The 23,621-nt window shown below is 46.5% G+C and overlaps 3 protein-coding genes and 1 pseudogene across 5 annotated transcripts in view; 3 read left to right on the top strand and 1 right to left on the bottom strand.

Annotated features, from left to right (window-relative positions):
* LOC119287487 (putative F-box/FBD/LRR-repeat protein At5g52460) overlaps positions 1-2,312 on the bottom strand; it is a 3,436-nt gene extending 1,124 nt beyond the window's left edge. Inside the window, exons 1-3 of one of the 3 annotated variants that reach the window (XM_037567039.1) lie at positions 1,934-2,312; positions 693-1,417; positions 163-312 (exon numbers count right to left, since the gene is read on the bottom strand). In XM_037567039.1, the coding sequence (XP_037422936.1) occupies positions 291-312; positions 693-1,417; positions 1,934-1,963 (777 nt within the window). In that variant the 5' untranslated portion in view covers positions 1,964-2,312 and the 3' untranslated portion in view covers positions 163-290. Of the gene's footprint in view, positions 1-162; positions 1,418-1,933 lie in introns of all 3 variants that reach the window. The other 2 variants (XM_037567040.1, XM_037567038.1) reach the window with 2 other exon arrangements.
* An 8,798-nt stretch (positions 2,313-11,110) lies between these two features.
* Positions 11,111-13,060, top strand: LOC119283349 (BTB/POZ and MATH domain-containing protein 1-like). Its single transcript, XM_037562930.1, has one exon. It carries the CDS (start codon positions 11,111-11,113, stop codon positions 13,058-13,060), a length of 1,950 nt encoding a protein of 649 aa, XP_037418827.1.
* Positions 13,061-17,246: 4,186 nt separating this feature from the next.
* On the top strand, positions 17,247-18,162 carry LOC119289441 (annotated as a pseudogene).
* A 3,716-nt stretch (positions 18,163-21,878) lies between these two features.
* Positions 21,879-23,045, top strand: LOC119289440 (phytosulfokine receptor 2-like). Its single transcript, XM_037568762.1, has one exon. The coding sequence runs from the start codon at positions 21,916-21,918 to the stop codon at positions 22,780-22,782; it is 867 nt and encodes a 288-aa protein (XP_037424659.1). The 5' UTR covers positions 21,879-21,915; the 3' UTR covers positions 22,783-23,045.
* Positions 23,046-23,621: the final 576 nt, after the last annotated feature.

Genomic DNA, 23,621 nt, shown 5'->3' with positions numbered 1-23,621 from the left:
GGGGCTAAAAGAAAGGGACCTTTCATTTCAATTTACAAAGATGAAAGGTGAAGATGTGTTCATAAGTTGTGTAGAGTGAGAGAAGCTTACAAAGCATTATTTTAGAAGGGTAATAAGAAACATACTTCAACTGGAATACTAGACTGGAACTGCACAAGTTACCTCAATACATAATATTTCAATGGAGGGTGCCGCCACAAGAAAGGCTGTCGTCCATATAATGTCAAATTCAACAAAGATAGCACACACAGACAGCTTCCTTAGCTTGTTGAATGCGGTGCAGAGTTGCTTCATTTCAGGTTGCATCCAAAGCTGACCACAAGATAAAAACAAAATAAGAAGAAACAGTTTAAAAGCATCTATAGAAAACAGTACATGTATGGAGGTTCTTGAATTATTTACAGCTCTATTTGTACTCTATCATGCAAAAACTCATCCATGGTATATCCCGGATAAATATGACCACACAGAAAATACAGAGGCGTGACAAATGTAGTGAATACAAAAAAAAAAGTGGTACTTTTTCTCCTTGGAAGTCCAATGTCAGAGTATGTATGCTTGTGGTTCCATGTAGAACCTCACTTAATTTAAATGGTACATGCTTTAGTGTTAACGCAGATGAGAGTTCTAATTCCCCAAGAGATGGGACATAACACAACAGCAAAGGGCTATATTCAGACAACCAATGATACCATGTGAGCTTCTCCAGCTTTGGAAGGCAGACCAACTCAAGCATCTCAAAGCGACAGAAGTGGATTTCTAAAACACTGAGTTTTGAATTTGGTGCATCTATCTTACAGAGAGTGTGACGGCCAGTATCACAGTAAATGAGGAATAGATGCTTCAGTTCCTTGCAGCTGTCAAACAGGACACGATTGATGTCCAGTTCACTGAAGCATACATTGTACAGAGAGAGCTTTGTGAGGCAATGGAGCACACTAGGGTAGGCAGTGAAAAACCCATATATATCCTGCGCTCGCTGAAGCATATACTCTTCATTACGGTCAAGAGCATCTGTCCCGTCATGAATGGTGAGATCCAAATCTTTTAACAAACCACAATCGACTGCGTCACCCACCAGTGGGCCAAGGTCAGACAAGAAAGTATTGATCAAGTAGATCACAAGGTCCAGCCTCGTGGTGGTGGATCCTCTATGAGGCTTAGACAATAAACTCCTGGTTGCTTTGGTTAGAGCCACCATAGCTTCCTGCATGTCATTTGCCTCAATCGGGTCTGAGCGTGGAGCAGGTAGGAAACAGCTGACATCAATGTTGAGCTCAGGCAGCAGCCAGGGCAGCTGCCTCCACCGTGTTGACAGTGAACTTGTTCGTGCGGCCGTGCTTATGTCGACTTTCCGCAGGATAGACAGTAAAACATCATCTGGCAGCACGCTCAACCTATCTTCCTCCTCTGGTTTCTGCATACAGAAATATGGATCAGGTTACTTTGTTGCCGATTAACCAAATTCAGAGACTCGAAATAGTTAACAGATATAAGAACAAACAGTAGTACCAAGCCATATAGTGACAAGAACTACGAATGTGCGTCTACGTGAGACCCAAATTAGCACAAAGTTATCCCAAAGCCCACAAAGGCATGAATTTCCACCTCATATGAGCAACCCCAAAAAATTCAATCTCACTACTCCCAGTCAGTGTCACTCCCATTCCAACACACCAAACCCGCAGGTCCTTACGGTGCTCAATGACATCCTAGTTGGGAGCAAGGTTCGAGGAAATGCGGCCGACAATGCGACACCGGTCAAATACCCCAGATCTGTTCCGATTACAATCACCACTTGTTCATTTCCCTTGGATTCCTAATGCGATGTCAGCACGCTCTTGCCAAGAAAGTACAATCACTTGGTCATCCACCGAATCTACCGGCGGTACAAGAATAAGAACGGCAACACGAAAGGCTATGGGATTCTCACCGTCGCCTTCTCCGCCATGGGGGAATCCATCCCCTCGGTCCCTCACCAAGGCGTGGCGGCTCGACTCCACGGCTGCAGATCCTGATCTTGGCGCAAACTTTCCCGGCCGGAGGGGGCCCCGGCGTCGCTCCTCCAGCGCCCAGCAAAGGCTCAGGAGGCCCCGGCCCCAGAGCACCAGCGGAGATGGCTCCCAGCACCGACGGCGGCCTACAGTAGACGCCACGTACCCCTCCCCTACCCGCCACGGTGGACAGTGGTGATGGCGGCGCAGAGAAGTCCTCCGGCTCCGGCGCGACTGCTCTCTCCCAGCGGCGGTCGATTGGGAGATTTTACGGGAGGAAGAAAAGCTCGATGCCTCGATCCCAAACTGCGAGAGAGAAGACGGAGCTTGTCCTTTCGTGACAATTTCCATTTTACTCACTTCCTTTTTTTTGTCCATTAAAAAAATTTATTCACTTTCTGTTGTTTTGGGATAAGTCACATTTTGTACCATCTAAATATTCTTTTTTTTTTCAAGTGCCCTTGCATCATCTAAAATGACTAACAAAATATGAAGTAGAGTATATGCTATGAAAAGTATACTACTCTGTACTGGATTGTATTCGAAAGAGGTTCTTATGATATAATTTTTCAGGCAAGAGGCGACTCGGGCGGCGCCTCTGACACCATCCACCGCTTCTCCTCCCCTCGCCGTCGCCAATGGCTCCACCGGGCGAAGCCTGCGTGGATCCGGCGGCGGCGAGGGTCTCTTTTCCCCGACGGCTCGCTGGCGAGGGGGAGCTTGCGGCGGCGGCCGGCGAATGGCTGCGGGCGTGCGGTGACTCGCATCGGCTGCGGGCGGCGAGTGGGGGCGCCGGGGCAGCGGCCTGGTTCCGGGCTCTTGCATGACCTGGGCGTGGACAGCTTGCGTGGATGGCGTGTGTGCGCGCGATGATCCAGATGTGTGCGTGGAGCGCAGGTCGATGGCCGGCGGCTGGCGCTCGTCGGGCACGACTGGTTGTGTTCCCCGGGGCGCGAGGTGTGGTGTGGGTCGAAGGTCTGCTCCTGCCCAACGGCTTCCTTCGAGCAGCTCCGATTTGGATCTCTCTGATATGGGTGTTGCTCGTTTGCATTGCGGTGCTGGTTTCTATGGCGGTAGTGGTCGGCGGCTATGGCCAGGGGTGGTGCGTATCTGGGCGCGTTGGATCGTGGGATCCTGCCACACAAAGGAGGCCAGCCTCGGCAGGTGTGATGGTTGGTGGGCGGCGGTCGGTGGTGGTAGAGGTGGTCGACATGTCTCGGGGAGAAATCCTTGCTCCGTTTGCATTGGAGCCGGCGATGGCGGCGCCCTCCTCCTCTCCATGGCTTGGGCTTCAGAACGAAACCTCAGATCCGCTAGATCGGGCGATGAAGGCGTCTTCGTGTCTCTCTCCTCCTTGGGGGCATCGTCTTGGAGTCGGCTACGACTGGAAGACCGGTGGATGGCGGCATCTTCGCCGCGTGGTTAGCGGAGGCGGGGCGCTGGTTTCTGTTCTGGCAACGATGATGGCGTCGAGTGGAGCTTCGGTCGCGGCATGGACTTTGGTAGTGGGTTCTTCCCGGCATGTCCGAGGTGCTCTTTAGTGGATTGTTGGGTTGCTTTGAAGTCGGAGCTGCGGTGGAGCGGGTCCAGGTGGTGACGATGATAGGCACTCGATGGTCGTTTGCAGAGGGTATGGTTGGCGCAAGTCCTGCATATCTTCCTTGTAATGCTCGTGGTCAAAGTCGAAGTTGTCGGCTGCTTGCGCGTGTGGCTTTCTGGTGGCATGTATCGTCTTGGCTTCTGCGCAGCTGTTTCTGGGTTGGCTTTGATTGTGGAGCTCTATGGTGAAGCTGGAGTCGCTCGTTCAAGACAACCGGTGATGATGATAACGCTTGCGACTCCTTGGCGGATGTCTTTCTTCTTTGCAGCTTTGTGTTCCATGTCTGTGAGCAGGTTGGCTGGTGGTGCCCATATCATGTGGGCTGGGTTGTATCGGTTTTAGCCCGGTTTTCCATCAATTAACCAGGCAATTCTCTTCTTCTTAATCAATGAAATGGCAAATCTTTTGTCTTGTTTCAAAAATAATAATTTTTTAGGCAAAATGTCATATATTTAGGAACAGAGGGAGTACTTTATTAATTAAATCTATGGTTAAAATTTGATGTCAAATAAAAAAAATCCTCACAAATCCATATGGAGGGAGTAGTGTCTATCACATCGAAGGTAGAATCCATGTCAGTAGTAGTGTGTTAATCACCTACTAGCGTGTGGTCTATACCATGTCGGGGTTTTTTAGTAGCAAGCTCATAGTATTAGTCATTGGTTGTGATTAGAGTGTCACATACTCCATTAAAAGAATCCAACACAACGACTGCATTGCATGTTATGCTACAAAGGTCAATGCATCGTAATCGAAGACGATTTTGTGATGTATACCGCCTCCAATGTATCCATATTAGAGGCGGTTTCCATCTCGAACCGCCTTCAGTTACGCACTAGCTTATTGGAGGTAGTTTACTTTTTTAAACCGCCTAATCATGCTCGTTAGAAACGGCTAAAAGTTTTAATGTTTATGACCGCCTCTTTTAGTCGCCTCTCACATTAGTACTGAGAAGAGATATTTCAACTCTGAATTTATAATAGTGACAAGAGATATTTCAGGGTTGGGCTGGCGAAGATGGCTATAGCCTAGCCTACTAGCTACTCGAGAGTGTGGTTGCATCGGTTGTGCACGTGGATTGGTCTAGGTGAGAGATGTAGATGGGTTCGTAGGTTGGGACAGTGTGGGATAGAGAGTAGAGGAGGGGGGGAGTGATCATTTTTGGCTCTTCAATTGTGATGACCAAATTAGGGAACATTTTTTTGTTTCCATCCGTTCAGGTTTGGTAACGGTTCTTTGTTGGTAGATCAATTCTTGGTCATATACCATGCATTTAGTTTATTTATCTGGGTCACTTTTTCATGGTTCTGCCGCTGGGTAGAGGTTGCGGAGGATTGAGTTCTTCAAATAGGCCATGCGATCTATGAGGCATGGGAGGCTCGGGGAAGGATGCTAGAGCTAATAGGTTTCACCAGAAACTAAACTCCAGGCTCATGTGGTGTTGGAATGCTAGTCTAGAGGAGAAGGGGTGAGTATATTTTCCTGATAGAGGTAGGCTTGGAGGGTGCAGATGCACCTTGCAGGTGGTGCCCGCATGTAAGTAAAACAAGATAGAAACCATGGATCAAAGTTAAAAAAAATGGGTACACGAGGTGATATAATTAGATGCCAAGTTGGAATAGCAGTTATCACCTCAAGGAAAACAATCAAACCATTCCACCTCATCAAAGAAACCACTTCTAGTGGTTGAGGGGCTGAAATTGTCCAATTTAGAAATGTTTTTAAAGAAACACCCACAGGTATTTCCATATTCATATATGATAGTACATCAGGGAATAGAACGATTTAGAAAGGACTCTAAATACAACAAATCCAAAAAATGGAAAACAAGGTCTCAGACTCCATCTTCGCCGAAGCTGCAAGCCAAGAACGAGCTACCTCGCCTCTTGGTTCGGTGCCCAAGGAAGCTAACAACACTAAAGACCGCTTCCCCGGTTCCAGGAGCACCAACTCGCCAAACATGGCCATATATGTCGTAGTAGAAGGCCACCACTGAAGGCAAAGCAAAACCACCGAAGAAACCCCATCGGTGGGGCGACGCCCCAGAGAAAGCTCCTCATTGACCCACCGTCGAAGAACCAGCTGAGAAAAGGAGGAGGAACCCCAACTTGAAGCCTCACAAAGGCAGGAGCATTAACCATTGCTCCTTGGCATATCTGGACTTGAAAGCTCATGCAATTTTATTTCTTCAACCTCTACCATCACCACTGCCAAAAGGAGGCCAAATCCGCAGAACAGAGAGAATCTCATGTACAACGCTCGTCCAGATGCATACTACCAGATTCAGAGAGGACGACCTCCATGCGCCCAACGACAGAACTGGAGAGAACACTACCAGGAGTGGGACGACCTTGGGAGGACCTTATTCTATGACAACGAGGTCTCCATGAACTCGTCATCCAGACACTATACCTTCCAAAAGTGAAACCTACCCTGCCCAACCGATGAGCGCCTGCGGCCAGATCCACCTCGAGCAACCAAGATGGGCATCGAAGGTGTGGAGGACCGCCAATCTCGCTGACGGGAACGGCAAGAAATCGCCTTTTGCCAACAATCTCTAATCTCTTCTTTAAGGTTCTCAATTGTTGGGCAAAGTTCCTCCACATGGAGGTGTGTTGGCAGCCCAACATCAGCCCATAAGTCCAACACATGTCAGCGGTTGATCTTCGCTGCATCTTACGGTTGAGAGCGCTTCCGAGGGAAGTGAAGCAAGGAGAAAACCCTAGCCACTCAACCCCTGCTGGTGGTGGCTGCCATTCTTGATAGTGTGAGAGAGCACACAAGAGAAAAAACACAGCATGTGAAAGAGAGGAAGAAGAAGAAGAAGAAGTGGAGGTTCTATCCAGATTTGTTGCATCTGACTAGACAGTGTTTAAGATGGTGATTGGAGACTCAAACGTGCTTGGATTGGCACCAAACTTGGTGAGCTCATTCCTTACTTTGAGTACTTCGATCTGCTTAGCTGGTTTGAGGATTGGGTTAGTGGAGCATCAGATTTGAGAGTGGTTCTGTCAGCTTTGACTGCTGCAGTTTCATAACAGTGTAGTTTTGGGAGACTAACATTTTGGGTAGGCAAACGGTGTCCGATTGAGCTGAAATTTTGAAGGGATCTCAAGAACTCGTGTATCTACTTGTCTGCCAAATTTGATGCTATTTGGTCTAGCAGTTTAAGAGCAATTTTGCAAAACACTGAAGAATACAGAAGCTGTATAAACTTTGCTGTGCTGAAATCTTGCCTCTGGTGGTTGTTGTTGTTGCTACGGGTTGGCAATGTGGAGAGTGTGTTGTAAATCTCTCTAGGTGTTCTAGAGAAGACCTTTTACTCATCATTCTCATAGTGAACGTTTGTGGACCAGTCGGTCCACAGCCATGGTTTTTTACTCCTCAAGTTGAGAAGGTTTTTTCACGTTAAATCCTGTGTTATAGGTGCATGTTGTTTGTATTATTCCACAGCTTATTTGTTGGTTGAAGCTGTCCTCAAAGTTCATCATAAGTGAAGAGGTCTGTGTAGTCTGCACATTTGTCGTGTCGGTGAATTTGTGCAGCATGTTGTTGCTCTCCACCCCCAACATCAATTTGTAAATGTTAAGGGTCAACTTGTTAGGTTTTGAAGTCAATGGACTAAACACACACTTGTCTGCAGGTTAAGCGATTAAAAATGTAGCCATCTCCTTCATTGTAGAAGGGCTAAGCAAAATCTATGGATAAACCTCCTTAAACCCGAAATGACCATCTACACACACACACACAAATGCTACTCAAACAACCAAGCAGAGGGAGCTCCATGGCGGAGCACCAGATGTTGCCGATGAGTTCACAACCTGTCACAATTAAGTTACTACATTTGTATTATTTGTTTTTTTTGTGGGTGTTCTATTTGTTTTTTTAACACAATACAATGCATCTTGGGTCGCGCTATTCGTCACCTTGGATGAGGAATATTTATTCTTCACCCTCTCTCTATTTTGACATCTATGCACCGTATTTTTACGTTTCGTAAAATTTGCCTTATTTCATACATAAAAAGAGAACGTAAAAAAATATGTACTTTCCGTAAAAAATATTTTATATTACGTAAAATTATAAATGTAAAAACATAGTGTAAAACATACATAAAATGTGATTTTTCTGATCTTATAACATATATTTTTGTTTTTGTACCAAATTTTACATATTGAATCAATATGCATGTAACTATCTATATTCTAAATGTAATTTATTTAGGAAGCGATTGTAAGATTACCTCGGATGAAGAATAAAGCATCATCCGCATGAAGAAGAGCAAGCTTGAGCATCGCCGCATGCATCGCAGAAGAAGGCAGATGTTTTAGTCAAGACAGAATGTGAGTAACGAAGCTGAAAAGGCCGCAATGCAAGTAACGAGGAGCTGAGAAGGCCGCAATAAAGTAACGAGAAGCTATCGTCCGCTCTCGTGAAGACATCCTTATCCTCGCTCCAAAAAGCTCTGCCATATGAATAAAGAAGAGAAGGCTCCCTAGCGCCTCCCCCGCGACTATAAAAGGAGGGGCTGGCTTCAGGAGAGGAGGACAGGAGCAGCGACGGAGTCCAGAGCCTCGAGCAAGAAGAGCAGCCTCGAGAGCACTCTTAGTAGTAGCAGTACCACCACCACTTGTAGAATCGCCACCATATCAAAGGCGCTGTAACCGCCAAGAATAAGAAGGTATCTTTCCTAGTTCGTGTAATCCCTTCGGGGCTTCCCGAAATGGAAAGCCATATGTAAATTATGTTGTTGAAATGAAGTAGTTTTGTGCTTCACTTGATATTTTTATTTATGAATTTATGGGACGAGTTCTTATGCTAGGGATCTTATAGGAGAAACCTCTGACAGTAGTTCTATGTGTAGCCTTGTGTGGCGTTTCAAAGAGAACCTTATGGCCGTAGAGAAGTGTTCACTTCGGGTGAAACTGCTTGGGAAGATGATAAGAATTTACCTCATAAGTTTGAATTCAAAAATTTCAAGTGAACGAAATTAGCTTCATCTGATACAATATAATGAGAAATATGGTGAGTATTGCGTAGGATATCACACCACTGCGAACACCACCGGTTGTACTGTTGGCCTCGCCAGCCCACGATAGATCCTGCATAAAATATAAACAACTCAATAAAGAATAAATTGTGCAAACAACGATGAATTAAATATTGCAGTGAATATAATATTAGACTAATCGTGCATTACCTACGCATATTAGCTTAATTACACATTAGCCTAAACGCATATTAAACTAATCGTATATTAACTTAAACGCATACTAACCTAAGCGCATACTAATTTAAAATAATGTTATCCCTATATATATAACATGCTTATGAACGCATGCGCGTACATCCTATCCCTATGAACCTATAAAATATTGAGCCGGCATAACATCTTGAGATTTATGACTTTAAAATTATAATTCTGTAGCGAACCAACCTGTGGTTGGATGGTTAGAGGGACTGTGGTATCTCCAACATATCATGGTTCAAATCCTGGTGCTCGCATTTATTCCTGGATTTATTTCCGGCGATGCACATTTAGTGGGAGTCTCGTCGAAGACGAGGTGCCTACGTGACTTCGTAAATTTCAAGATGATATGTCGGCTCCGTCTTTCGGAGGTACTCATAGGGATAGGGTATGCGTGTGTGCGATCATAAGGGTGAGCGTATGCGCGTGTATATAAGCGCTTGCGTTTGTACAACATTCAATTTTTTTATAGTTCTATCATGTCTTGTGAATTATATCTCACAGATAAATAAACAAGGAAGGCAAAAATACCTCCTAAACCGAGGATAACACCCGCGCAAAAAATAACCCCCAAAGATATAGTAACTTTTAGTCCCGTGGATGCTCCAAGGATTCTGCAAATCCCCTTAAGTCTTCGTGAATTTGATGGTTTCATCGCATGGCACCCCGATAAAAAAGGGATTTTCTTCGTTCGTACAACATACATAATCCAATGGTTACATAAATTTGGGGCGCATGCAAATGACATCAGTCGATCAGGAGGTTCTGCTACTCTAGTGGTGTGGAGTACATTATGGAAGCTACAAATTCCACGTGAAGTTTCCATATTTTGTTGGCATTTACTGCACAGAATTCTGTATACTCGCTAATAGACATGTCGGGGTAATCGGAGGGTGCCCAATTTGCCACCAGAGCTCTGAAGGTATTCGCCATCTATTCTTCACGTGTATTCACTCGAGAGATATGTGGAACCGGCTTGTATTGGCAGATTTTATCAACACTGTAGCAAATGTTGATAGATCTGGGTCGGTCATTATGGAGTATATCTTGTCTATTGATCAAACGCCACAACATCTAATGCCGACATTGGACATTAAACAGGTCATAGTGGTGGGATGTTGGTATCTCTGGTGGACACGCCGCCTTATAACACATAATTAGAGTTGCCCGCCACCGGTAAGATGGTCTTTCTCGGTCTTAGCGATTACAAGCAACTATCATCGAGCCACGGCGAAGATAGTTGTGACAGAGGAGGCAAGATGGTTGAAGCCGGACCCAAAGTTTGTCAAACTGAATGTGGACATGGCGTTTTTTGGGACGAAGGAGTTGGAGCTACGACATGAATTATTAGAGATGAACGAGGTATTTTTCTCGCAGCTCAATGTAAGTTTACCCCCTATGCAGCGGACGCAATGTAATCAGAGGCAATGGCGATGAGAGACGGACTAAACTTGGCAAATAGCCTAGGGTTCCAGCGGGTTGAAGCGGAATCCGACTCGCTAACGGTGATCAACTGTTGTTCCGGTCAGAGTACTTGGTGGGACGTGACAGCAACGATATTCGTGAAATGTATGGACATCTCTACCTTGATTGAAAAGGTCAAGTTTAAGTATTGCTTTCGATCAGCAAATCAAACGGGGCATGCGCTAGCTAGGTTTAGTTATTATAATAAAGTTTCTTCTAGTTGGACCGACGAGCCTCTAGATTGTCTGATGAGCAAACTCGTAGATAATGTATCTCTACTGATTAATCAATAAAGCTAGCCATGATGGCCTTAAAAAAACACATAAAATCAGTGGAACGTCACCGGCCAGGACTGATATGACGTAGCGCAGAGCAGCAGCAATTAACCCAGGCATAAACGAAGCACAGGTGGCCGGGTGTCGATCGAAATATACAATTGTAGACCATGCTGGACTCCAACACATCATCTTCTCTCATATATGCAGTCGATCGCTCGATCGAGAGGAGAAAGCAACTAGCTAGGAGGACGACCACGGCTCGGCCATGGCGACGCAGCACAAGACGGCGTCGACGCACAGGTCCGCGATCGTCCGCGGGGTGCACCAGCTCGACATCGTCGGCTACAGCACGCGCCGCATGTTCGGCGCCGACAACACCATCAGGTCCCGGAGTTTCGACGCCGGCGGCTTCGTCTGGGCCCTCGTATGCCGCTTCGTCGCAAAACCAGAGCAAGCGCGGGGCCTCACCCTAGCGTCAATCTCCATAGAGCTCTCGAGGAACCAGACCGACGAGGACGTCGTCGCCATGGCCAGCGTCCGGATCGACGACCCCACAGGCTGTGGCCGCTACCCCGGCGCAGAGTGGCACAGCGCCGAGCCCCACATCTTTCCGGCCAGGTCCAGGAAGGCCGTCGCCTGGGAGCTCTCCGTCCCCGACATGTTCCTGGAACACCAGGAACGCTACGTCATGGACGACTGCCTTACCATCCACTGCACCGTGGACGTTATCCGGGAGGAGTCTGTAGATGGGACCACCAGGAACTACTCGGTCGTTGTGCCTCCGCCGCCGAGCCTATCCCAGGACATCCATAGGCTCCGGCAGGAGATGTGGTGGCCGGACGTGACGTTCGTGGTCGACCAGACCAAGATCCAAGCGCACAAGCTCGTGCTAGCCATGCGGTCGCCGGTCTTCGCCGCACAGTTCCACGGGGAGATGAAGGAGAAGACCATGCGCAGCCTACGGATCGACGACATGAGCGCATCGACATTCAACGCCATGCTCCACTTCATTTACACCGACGAGCTGGCCCAAACCAACAAAGGAACATGCCACTTGGCAATGGTGCGCGACCTCCTCGTGGCCGCAGACCTATATGACCTGGAGAGGCTTAGGCTCATGTGTGAGAACATACTGTCCAAGAGCATCACGGTTGGCAACGTCATGTCGACGCTGATGCTGGTGCACAACAGGCACAGCTGCCGACAACTCGAGGCCTCGTGTGTTGAGTTCATAGCGTCCGACCCTGACATCTACAACGCCGTGCAAGCCACCAATGAGTACAAGGAGCTCGAGAAAGAATGCCCCTCTTTTATATACGAGATCACTAAGAAATTAGCCACGCGTGCGGTGGCTCGCAACAAATCTCCATCTACTTCTTCCACCGGTTGTGGCACTGATAGCAGCAGAGAGAGCGTGTCGAGGTATAACCCATCAGCGGTGATGATCGGCACACACGAGTTTAGGATCGAAAGCTTGAAAGCCATCAGGAAGACGCACAGTGGTGGTCAATACATCCAATCTGGCAGTTTTCAAGTGGGGGGATACGAGTGGGCCATAAGTGTGTACCCATCCGGGTTTGAAGGGGACGAGACCGAGTACATTGGCCTCTTCCTTAGGCGGTTGAGTTATAACAATGACGACGAGGATGCCGATGATGACAACGACGATGGCGGCGGCGTGGACGGCGACAACAATGATGCTCATGCTGATGACTACGTCAAAGCTTTGTTCAGCTTTAAACTCAAAGACCCCACTGGTAACTCACCGTCACGCCAAAAAATAATTTCACACGTCTATGATAATGGCTTAGGTGAGGGCTACGGATTTTCAGACTTCATCACCATGGAATTAGTGAATTCACACTACTTGGGACATGACGGGTCTCTCACTGTCCAATGTCGAGTTGAGGTAACCACAATGTCCTGCACTAGCAGCACCGTCGTAGCCGGCACCGTGATACCCGTGCCACAGTCCAACTTGGCACTACACCTCGAGCAGTTGCTAGCGAGCGAGAGCGGCTGGGATGTCATGTTCCTCGTCGAGGACAGCGAGATCCCCGCGCATGGGCTTGTGGTCGCCACACGGTCACCGGCGTTACACGAGGAGGTGGAATGGGCTACCGGCATGGACCATGTAAAAATTGATGCCATGAGAGCCACTGTTTTCAAGGCCATACTCCACTTCATCTACACGGATGAGCTACCTCGTGTCGATAACCTTGTCCCCGTTGTCGGTGGTGATTCCACGATGATAGCAGGAGAGATAATGGCGGCGGCGAGCCGGTTCCGACTGGAGAGGATGAAGCGGCTGTGCGAGAACCTGTTAGCGGAGAACATCACGCCGAAAAACGCACTGGCCACGCTAAGAATCGCGGGACGCCACGGTTGCACCGAGCTGGAAGGTCACTGCGTTGAGTACATGTCCCTGCCACACGTCGCCAAGGACGTGATGAAATCCCTCAAGTCCTTTCTGTAAGGTGGAAACGTTGGTCGTGAAAACAAACATGTACTCCCACCGTCCCAAATTACTTGTCGCAGAAATGGATGTATCTAGAACTAAAATACATTTAGATACATCCATACTTGCGACAAGTAATTTGGAACCGAGGGAGTACTTGTAAATTTATAGCACCGGCCTAATAATAGTAATTAACACAGTCCATTATTTACTGCTCCCTCACTATTCTACTCCACGTCGATATGACGACCGGCGGCTTCGCCTGGCCTCTCAAACTGTGGTGGCCTACGTGTGCACTCGTCTATGCGATGCACCGATCTGAAACTGCCAGAGCGCAATTTGTATTTACTTTTTTTAAGTCAATCACCTAGCATGACTCATTTGAGAAAACAGTAACATTCTTAGTAAACGATTCAGGATATATATCCCAGGTACTCCTTCCATCCAGAAATATTTATAGAAGAAATGGATGTAAGGACAAGTATTTGCCGATGGAGGGAGTACAAGATATGCGAAGAGAAAGCATTCCTAGATAGCTCATGGCCTACAAACCTGAACCTTATCAGAACCAAACAACATAGTATATAATATTGCATTCTACATGTATATAGTTGACAACGTTGTTGCCGAGAAGCCGCCGTTCTGCATTGTTTTCACTACTTGCATGCTGCTGTTCAAGTATCAAACCCTACATGAAAGCATCAGGTATCTGTGGGAGCTTGCAGTGTCCATGACAATCTCTTATCACCACCCATGTTCATAATTAATCAACATCATACCTTCAACTGGTTTTCTCCATGGGACTTGTTTGTTTCACTGTTTTTCGGTCGGTACCATGATTATGGTACTATATCCAAAACCTTTACTGTCACCCCTCATCGGTTGTACCACGTCATCTCACCGTTTGCAACATCCTTCATTGACAGTTGTAGCATTTCAGATAGAACGGTTGTAGCATTTATTGTTGTTGCTTGCAATGCCGTCGCAACATTTTTTGTCGCCGTTTGTAGCATCCAGCCGTGCTGCTTGTAGCAAAAAAAACACGCTAACGTCACTCGATTGAGACTTCGGTTAAGTCTCCATCGACTGAGTTCTAGACACACCCTTTAGTTAGGCTGGATTTTTTTCCGTCCATATTTATTAGCAAACCGTGTTTTTTCAGTAGGCCTCTCATGGAAGAGGCGATTAGATGATGGTCTAGCTACCCTTGGCCGCCGGCGCCACCGCCGCTGGTTCCTCTGCCCTCCACAAGCCGTTGCGGCGGCTGGAGAGTGGGGGAATCTCAGATCAGATGTCCGGTCCCCGTAGGGTCTTTGAGTTATTCATCTTCGGTGTAGGGGCATCGGAGGTGACAAGAATAAAGGTCCTTCTGCCCGCCCCAAATCGGTGTTCTTCCTCGGAAGATTGTTGATGGGCTGGAGTTTGGAGTCGATCGTTGGGCTTAGGTCCGGCATGATAAGTGTCGATCTATGGCGGCGACATCCTGTGGAGGGGATGGTGTCACAACATATTGGTGTCCTCAAGTTCCGCCTCCGTCTGATGAAGCTCAGCCAGCTACGGCTTCGTCGGGGAACTTGCGAGTTTGGCGTCCCTCCCCTCTGTCGGGATGGAGATAGGATTAATATCCCAGGCCTTCTCGGTCCTGGCCAATGATCTCGAGAGATCATGGTTGTCAGCATCTTCTGGTTTACATCGACGACTTCCCAACCGTGCTGCTACAAGCACCTTGGTTTTTTCAAGCTTTGTCCGACACGAGCTTTGCTACGTCAGAAGCCCAGAGGCGGCATCAAGCTCTGCTCACGGTGCGCCGTTGAGGGCTGCAGAAGGAAGATGGTGCTGCAATTTTCAAGTCCGGAGTACAAGTTGCACTACCCAATGGTACACTGCTTGTGGAGACTACATGTATGTTTTTTTTGTTGGGTGAAAGAGAGTTTTATTCCATAGAAACAAAGTTACAATCAACTGGCAAAAGCTCAGTGATACAAGATGGATAATTCTATAGCTAACAAGCCGTGATACACTGTAACCTCCCAAAGTTTGCCACGCAATCTGCTACTCTGTTTTGGCTTCTAGAAATCCGATCCAAAATATCCAGGGCCAATGAAGAAAGAACCATAGAGGAATAGACTGGATTACCAGCTGTAGGGTTGATCGCTCCATGGTGATAGTAAGACCTTCTCTCAACGCATGTAGTTCCGCTTCAAGCTTATCGTTACAGAAGAAAAGGTAACGCGTAGGCTGCAAAGATCGGTCCACCATCTGAGTTTCTTAGGATCAGCCCTGAACTCGCGGTTCCATCAAAGTAAAATGAGCCGTCGATCGACAAGGCGACTTGCCCAGCAGCCGGAACAGGCCATGGATTAGATTGTGAAAACGTTTTATTCCTCTGTTCAGGTGTGAACTCATACTCCACCATCTTTCCTTTTATCATCTCCTCTACGCTATACTTCTTTACCATGTAGCACGTCCGTCCTCAAATTCCTGATTCTCCATGTCAGGTGCGCGCGGAACGTACAGGACACACTGGTGCGGTCGGACTCGTCGGGCGCGTCGGGTGCGCGTGGGACGTGCGGGACACACTGGTGCGGTCGGGCTCGTCGGGCGCGTCAAGTGTGCGCCGGACGTGCGGGATGCAGCGGAAGCCGTGGCAAAGTGCGTGCGTGGTGTAGTGTGTGTGTGCTCGTGGCTGTAGCGTGTGTGCGTGCGTCGCGTAGCTGGGCGTGAATTAGTGGCCGGTTGGGGTGGCCGGGTCATGCGTGCATGCATTAGATGGATAAGCTAGATGTGTGGGTGTGCCGGCGAAGTAAGTGGGTGTGCATGCGTGCGGTTAGTTAGTGTGTACGTGCGCACGGAAACTTGGGGGCTGCGTTGCTGTGCCACTACAAAGCCATGGCCACTTGTGTGTTTTCAGATTGGAGTTTGGTGCTCTTGGAACAGTAACGGGGCTGCGTGGTGCGGCCCGGTGAAACTCCTGGGTATTCTGCTCTTTCTTCTATCTCTAGTTCTGAGTGAGAGAGAGAGAGCTGCAACAACATGTACAACACCTAAAATTTTCAACACTAAATTCGAAATACATAAAAGGATACAAAAAGACAATTCCAATATGAATAGTATCACAAGACCAAAGCTAAAATGTCCCTATTCACATTTGAATTCGTCTCTTTTAGTATCTATATGTGTATTTTGAGTTCGAGGTTAAAAAATTAGGGGTTCTAAACACCTATCCTGTGAACATCCACGATTTCTATTTTGAAATTTGCGGATACTTCAAAATTTGAGTTTTGTGACATTGGAGCATGGTAGCACCTAAGCCATGGAACAGCTGATATCCTCTTGATCTTGTATACTGCCAGAGTGGACATGTTAATTCCCAATAGAACTCCGTAGGATCTTCCATGCGGTGGATGACAATGCCGCACAAAATTTAATCCCCACTAAGGTAACAATTTCGCATGTGATTGGGAGTAGATCATATCATGTATTTTCACTAATTGCATGATGCATTACTTTGAAATTGTATTATAGGGTAATTTCAAATTTATAGTGAATTTGGTGCTTGCTAATTAATTACCTTAGGCTGGTGCCAATGAATGGTCTCTTCCGGGTCATTCCATGTCATCCAAATTATCTAGATCTAGGTTGGTGTCGTTTCTTTTGACGTGTGCATATTAAGATCTTCCAAGGATATTTTTGTGTCCCTCTTTCCCTATGTGCACTGGATCTGTAGCCTCACGGGATCACTCCAGCTCAGCCCCGGTCCTACATGGCAGCTTCGTCTCCAGATCTTCCTCTCTTTTGACGTCTCACTCTGAATTATTACCCTGCCTAGGCATGGCATTGCTGACAAGAGCGGTCTCTGTGCTTGCATACGGCAATATCCTCTCTCTTATTTAATTACCTCACCAGCTCGGCGCTGATCCTACATGGCAGCTGACGATAAGCACTAAGGGACTCGAAGAAGTTTAAATTGAGTAGGAGTAGCAGCAGCTTGAGTCCATAGATTTCAGTCGACACATAACAACAAAAACCAAGTTTGAATTGGAAGGCAGTTGTGGGCCTTGCGGCCACGGACGAACAGTACTGATCACTTGCAACAGATGCGCGCGCGCACACACACTATAAGATAACATGCACCACCCAAGGAGTTTTTGCCAAGAGCACTTGTGAATCACTTGCATCCCAAACAAGTTTTCTTACCGATAGTTGTTGTGTTTGTGTAGACATAGCATACTTCAGCTGAATCCATGGCGAAATGCTGGCTGCTGCTCCACTTCTTGGCGTTCGTCTTGCCGGCGGCGAGCGCTACGACGTGCCACTCCGATGACCTCCGCGCGTTGCGGGGCTTCGCCGGGAACCTCAGTGGTGGTGGCGTGCTCCTACGCACCACGTGGTCTGGCGCCTTGTGCTGCGGCTGGGAAGGTGTCGGCTGTGACGGCCAAAGTGGACGTGTCACGGCGCTGTTGCTCCCGGGGCGCGGACTTGCGGGGCCCATCCCAGGAGCATCATTGGCGGGCCTTGTGCAGCTGGAGGAGCTCAACCTATCCAATAACCAACTGATTGGCACCATCCCATCGTGGATTGGTGAGCTTGATCACCTTCGCTATTTGGATCTCTCCGGTAATTCATTGGTTGGCGAGGTACCCAAGAGTTTGATAAATCTCCAGGGCCTCGCCACCATTGGTCGTTTACTGGGTATGGCTTTCACTAGCATGCCGTTGCATATGATGCGTAACAGAAGAACACTCCAACAACAACGACCAAATATCATATCTGGGACCAACAACAAAGTCCGGTCTGGTAGAACCAACGTTCTATCCGGGAATGACATGCACTGTCATATTTGGAAGCAGCAACACTGTGGCTGGGAGCAACAATACCATCACAACTGGGAGCGACAATACCGTAACGGGTAGCAACCATATCGTATCTAGGAGCAAACATATCGTAACTGACAACAAAGATGTTGTTTCCGGGATTGACAATAATGTATCCGGGAGCTTCCACACCGTATCCGGGAGTCACAATACTGTATCCGGGAGCAACAATACCGTATCTGGAAGCAACCATGTTGTGTCTGGGAGCAACAAAGTCGTGACAGGAGGTTAATGATTTGTCCATCAGTGTAGCTCACAATCAATTGGCCATGCCAATTGTGTTATGTAACTCCATGGATATAGCATCCTTTTCCTACTTTAAATAAAATTTCCAGAAATTATCTTACATACTTGCTTACATTAATATCAGTTGCAACGATTTTGGTGTTTTCTTCTTTGGGGCGATGATTTCTTACACATGTCTTGAACGTAAATGCCTTAAGTTCTACATCGACAACTACTCAGTCACTGCTTCTTGGCTACACTGGATGGAGGCCCAGAGGCAGGAATGACCTTTGCTCACGACGCACCGCGAGTGGATGTGGGAGGAAGAAGATTCGACACCGCCAATGACTTCGATTTTTTTTCAATCTCAATAACGGTGTTTTTAAGGGTATATACTACTTATTATGTGATATTTAACCTTTTGAGAAAAATAATATATTTCAATTTCAATAAGGGTGTTTTTCAAATAATTTTTCAAATTTCCGTAAATTATATACTGCATACATGCATAAACATCTGCATGTATGTGTGCGTGTTGAAGTATATTTTAAAAACTTTAAATATCATGGTAGATATTTCTAAAGCAATCACTCTGACAAATATCTTATGGACATGACTATTTGCATAACGTTCCAACCAACCAGTCTATACCCACCCATACTGATATAACAAATATCTGGTGCATCATCATCCAAATCCGTGATTCTTATCCAGCACTTCATCATGATACCTTATGTGGGGAAACATAATAGACGACCATGTATTCAGTCTTCTTGATTGGTGCAAGGTGAATGCATCTAGATACCTTATGAAAGGAAAGATGGTAAGGTGGTTCTTAACTATACTAGCTAGCTTCATGTTGTCAGACTTAACTTTCAGCATCGGTGGAATGGTTTAGATGACTTTAGGAGTTCTCTAAACCCAGCTATCATTTTGGGATTGGTGTGTCTTGCAAGTTATATTAAAGGTGCCCATAAAGACATAATGTGCTGGTATGATTTCCATATTTTTGTTACACATTAAACCCCTTATGTTATGTCATGGCTTCCTTTCAGAAAATTAGGAGGGGGAGGAGGATGTTCAGACCACAAAGTTTCCCAAGAGTGCGGTGGATTACAACTATTTGTTTTGAAGGAGGGTGACCCCCGGCCTCTGCATCTGGGCGATGCATGCAACCAATTTATTAATTATTCACAAAACCTTACAAAGTAATACATCAATATGTTTGAAGCCGTCATCTTGGCAACATCTGTCACTACTCCAATCCATTGATGAAGGGGTGCAGAAAGTGTCAGCCGAACACCCATACCTCTCACCTAAGCCTAACATCTAAATCCGGAGGCCCCAACCAAGCCACATACCAGGTTTGCGGCACAAACCGGTCTGACGCACTCTCATAGGTCGTCGCCACCGTCTTCCATTGATCCATCTTCAGAGCAGATACTAACGCATCGACCTTGCCAGGACTGTTGTTGACGCCACCACGGCGCCAGACAACACGTCCTCCCTACGCGCATCCATCATCACACATCTGTCGCCCAGGCTCTGCCATGCCACGCCGCCAAGACTCCATGTCGTCGATGCGTCACATGGAACTCCGCTCCACCACAGGTCCATCGAACATATGCATACCTCAAAGAATGACTCCTCTCAAGGTGGATTTCAACTATTAGTAACTACATTAGTTTCTACAGTTTATTTTTACATATTTCACTGGTCATGTACTCACAACAGTTGGGTCAACTGTTGTTACATGTAGAATCTCATGTGGATGTTGCTATTTTGGTGTATGGGGAATGGAGATGGATCATAGGTGGTATTCTCATGTGGATGTTGCTATTTTGGTGTATGGGGCATGGAGATGGATCATAGGTGGTGTTCTCATGTGGATGTTTCTATATTTTTCGTTGGATGTATAAGAACTTTGTCTCTGTGTCATTATTGTCATTTACCCATTTAAGTCATGTGTTTATGTTATTGCGGTAGAACCTAAATGTATCCCTTTAATTTTAGGCATGTGAGATATCTATCCTTTTCCCAGCCCTATTATCATCTAACAAATATATCTCCTCTCTACTTCTCTGTTTGAATGGAAAGAGGCTATAGTAGCCAGCTTTATCTTGTTACTGGTTCGATTTCTACACTTTTCATATGAAAATATAATCATTTTACTTTACTATGACCGTTTCTAGAAATATGTTCAACATACTTTACCACCATCATTTTACTTTTCATATGAAAATACAAGTTCAACATACGTCCTTAGTTTGCTTTCAAAAGCGGAAAAACATAGCCCCTAGATCGCTCCTGAACAACTGCCCCTTAGATGCTCATGAGCCGGACCAAGCAGGAGCTAAGTTCGAGTCAAGTTGGTTCTATCGGCTCATCACAACTTTCTAACTAGCTCAGCTCGGTCCACCAAAGTCCAACACAGCTCACCTCGCGTCCAGCCCTATCAAAGGATATGACTGCCAGGAAAAGGAATTTGCATCCAGCTGATGCTGCATTTGATATCTTGCAAAGAAGAAAAGATCTCCATTTGGGAAGACATTTAGGTGGACCTAGAATCGTCAGGCACATAGTAAAGGGGGTTGTGCTCGGCCATCTCGATCGCAGAAGATACATGCATATAGTGCAGGACGCAGACTCGTGTGTGAGGGTTGCCAAAGGAGGTTTGGCTGTGAGGGGTGTCATTGAGGAGAACGTCCGTTGAAGGGAGGCTATTAGCTAAACTACAAGTTTATTTACCTAGCTCTCACCGTATGGAGAGCTAGGTACACCTCATCTAGATATTCAGTGATACCTTATCTAGTGACTAGTAGGTACTCCATCTCCACAGGTCACAAGAGAAACTGCAGCTTCTTTGTAGCTGGTACAGACATGTGAACACTAGCTAGTAGGTTCACTAAATAGCGTCCCGCGTACATGATTGATTGGTATTTTGTCTCTTGATAGTGATACTTCTGGTGGCATTCATCAAGTAGATTTCTCGTTCTCTGCACTTTCTGTCTTAAGCGGAGAGTTCAGTGCATTTCAAGTACCTTAACTGCTGCAAGTTGAAGTACATAAAAGAGTACACATTCGAAAAAAAACAAAGTACACAAATATACATGGAAAAGCACACGATTATTCCCTTTTTGGTTGCCCAGAGTAAACAAGCTTTGGGGGTTAATACATGGAATATATTTGGTCCGTTGCTTAGTTTCTTTTCTCACACCTAACTTATATTGGGATAGTTCAAGAGAGAAGCAACTACCAGTTCCTTCCTGACACAGCTCATAGCTTAGTTTTCCCACGCACAACTTATACCTTATCCAGTGGCAGTGAGATGGCGGTTGTTAAGGCAGTCTACCAAATTCAAGTATCTTATGCTGTAGACAATAAATTGGAACTATAGCAGCTGACCACAAGCAATTATGTACTATAAGAAGTTTGAATTGAGTAGCGGAAGTTGCCAACTTTAGTCCACGGCTTTCAGTCGGCAGACAACAACAAAAATCAAGTTTGAATTGGGAGGCAGACGTGGGCCTTGTTACCGCGGACTATGGGTACTGAACCACTTGTAACGCATGCTTACAAACACACGCACACACACACACACACACACACACACACACACACACACACACACACACACACACACACACTATAAGACAACATGCACCACCCAAGCAGTTTTTGCCAAGAGCACTTGTGAATTACTTCCATCCCAAAGAAGGTTTCTTACAAAGAGTTGTTCTGTTTGTGGATACATAGCATACCACAGCTTAATCCATGGCGAAATGCTGGCTAGTGCTCCTCTGCTTGGTGTTCCTCCTGCCGGCGACGAGCGCGACGTCGTGCCACGCCGACGACCTCTGCACTCTGCGGGACTTTGCCCGGAACCTCACCGGCGGTGGCGTCATCCTCCGTGCAGCGTGGTCCGGAACCACGTGTTGTGGCTGGGAAGGTGTGAACTGCGACGGCGTAAGTGGACGCGTCACGGCGCTGCGGCTCCCCGGGCGCGGCCTTGCAGGACCCATTGCAGGAGCATCCTTGGCAGGCCTGGCATGGCTGGAGGAGCTCAACCTTGCCAACAACAGACTGATCGGCACCATTCCATCGTGGATTGGTGAGCTTGACCACCTTCGTTACTTGGATCTCTCGGATAATTCATTGATTGGCGAGGTACCCAAGAGTTTGATACGGTTCAAGGGCATCGCCATCGCTGGTCGTTCACTGGGTAAGGCTTTCACTAACATGCCATTGTATGTGAAGCGTAATAGAAGAACACTCCAACAACAACCTCAACCAAATACGATATCAGGGACCAACAATACCGTCAGATCTGGGAGCACCAATGTTGTTTCTGGGAATGACAACACTGTCATATCTGGGAACAACAACAGTGTGTCAGGGAGTAACAACACTATCGTAACCGGGAGTGACAATACCGTAGTTGGAAGCAACCATGTCGTATCTGGGAACAAGCATGTCATAACTGACAACAACAATGCCGTATCCGGAAACGACAATAATGTATCCGGGAGCTTCCATACGGTATCCGGGAGCCGCAATACAGTATCTGGGAGCAACAATACCGTATCTGGAAGCAACCATGTCGTGTCTGGGAGCAACAAAGTCGTAACAGGAGATGAATGATCTATAAGCGGATTAGTTCCATCTTCCATGATGGAGCTAACGTCCGTGTCCCAGTTCAGTATATCTCACAATCAGTTGGTTGGGCCAATCATGTTATGTAACTTCATGGATCTATATAGTATCATTTTCCTACTTTCAATGAAATTTCCCAAAAATGTCTTACATACACGCTGACCCGAATATCAACGGGCGGCTTGCAGCTGATGTAGACCAAGTGTATTTTCTTATGAACTTGGTTCGTGAATGTCAAGATGGGCATATTATTCTATCTCTTGTATTCTCTATGATGTGTTAATTTCCTACTTTAAATAAAATTTCCAGAAATTATCTTACATACTTGCTGAAAACAATATCAATGGCGGCTTGCAGCTAATGTATACCAACCATGTTTTCTTATGTACAAATTTGCCGTGGATGTATCCAGAAATTTGCCGTGGATATATGCATGTCATGTGTTCTATTCTCTGTGATTTATGATGTTGTTGTATCCTGGTAGGGCATTTGGACTCTAGATCACATAGTGAATTAAAAATGCTTAATCTATAGACACTTCTCTTGTGCAAGTGTAAATGTTAGATGTTAGATGCATCAATGTCGAATGTTTGGATGAAGCGGATGGAGCAAAAGAGCAGATATTCGTACAAATAATATGCACAGTGTATCCATGTTGATCTAATAGACCAGATCCTTCAATACTGTTGTAGTTTAACGATTACAGTATTTTGTACGGCCAAGGATAAAAATCCCCGCAGAAGCAAGAGCTTCATCACAAGCACGTGAAAAAAAGATTAAAGGGGCTAGCGCTCTGGATCGACCAATAAGGCAAGAACATATCTATA

The sequence above is a fragment of the Triticum dicoccoides genome, chromosome 4A (genome assembly GCF_002162155.2).
Source record: "Triticum dicoccoides isolate Atlit2015 ecotype Zavitan chromosome 4A, WEW_v2.0, whole genome shotgun sequence".
Lineage (NCBI taxonomy): Eukaryota > Viridiplantae > Streptophyta > Magnoliopsida > Poales > Poaceae > Triticum > Triticum dicoccoides.
Note: the sequence above shows the minus strand (reverse complement) of the source record. Positions and strands in the feature narration are given on the sequence as shown.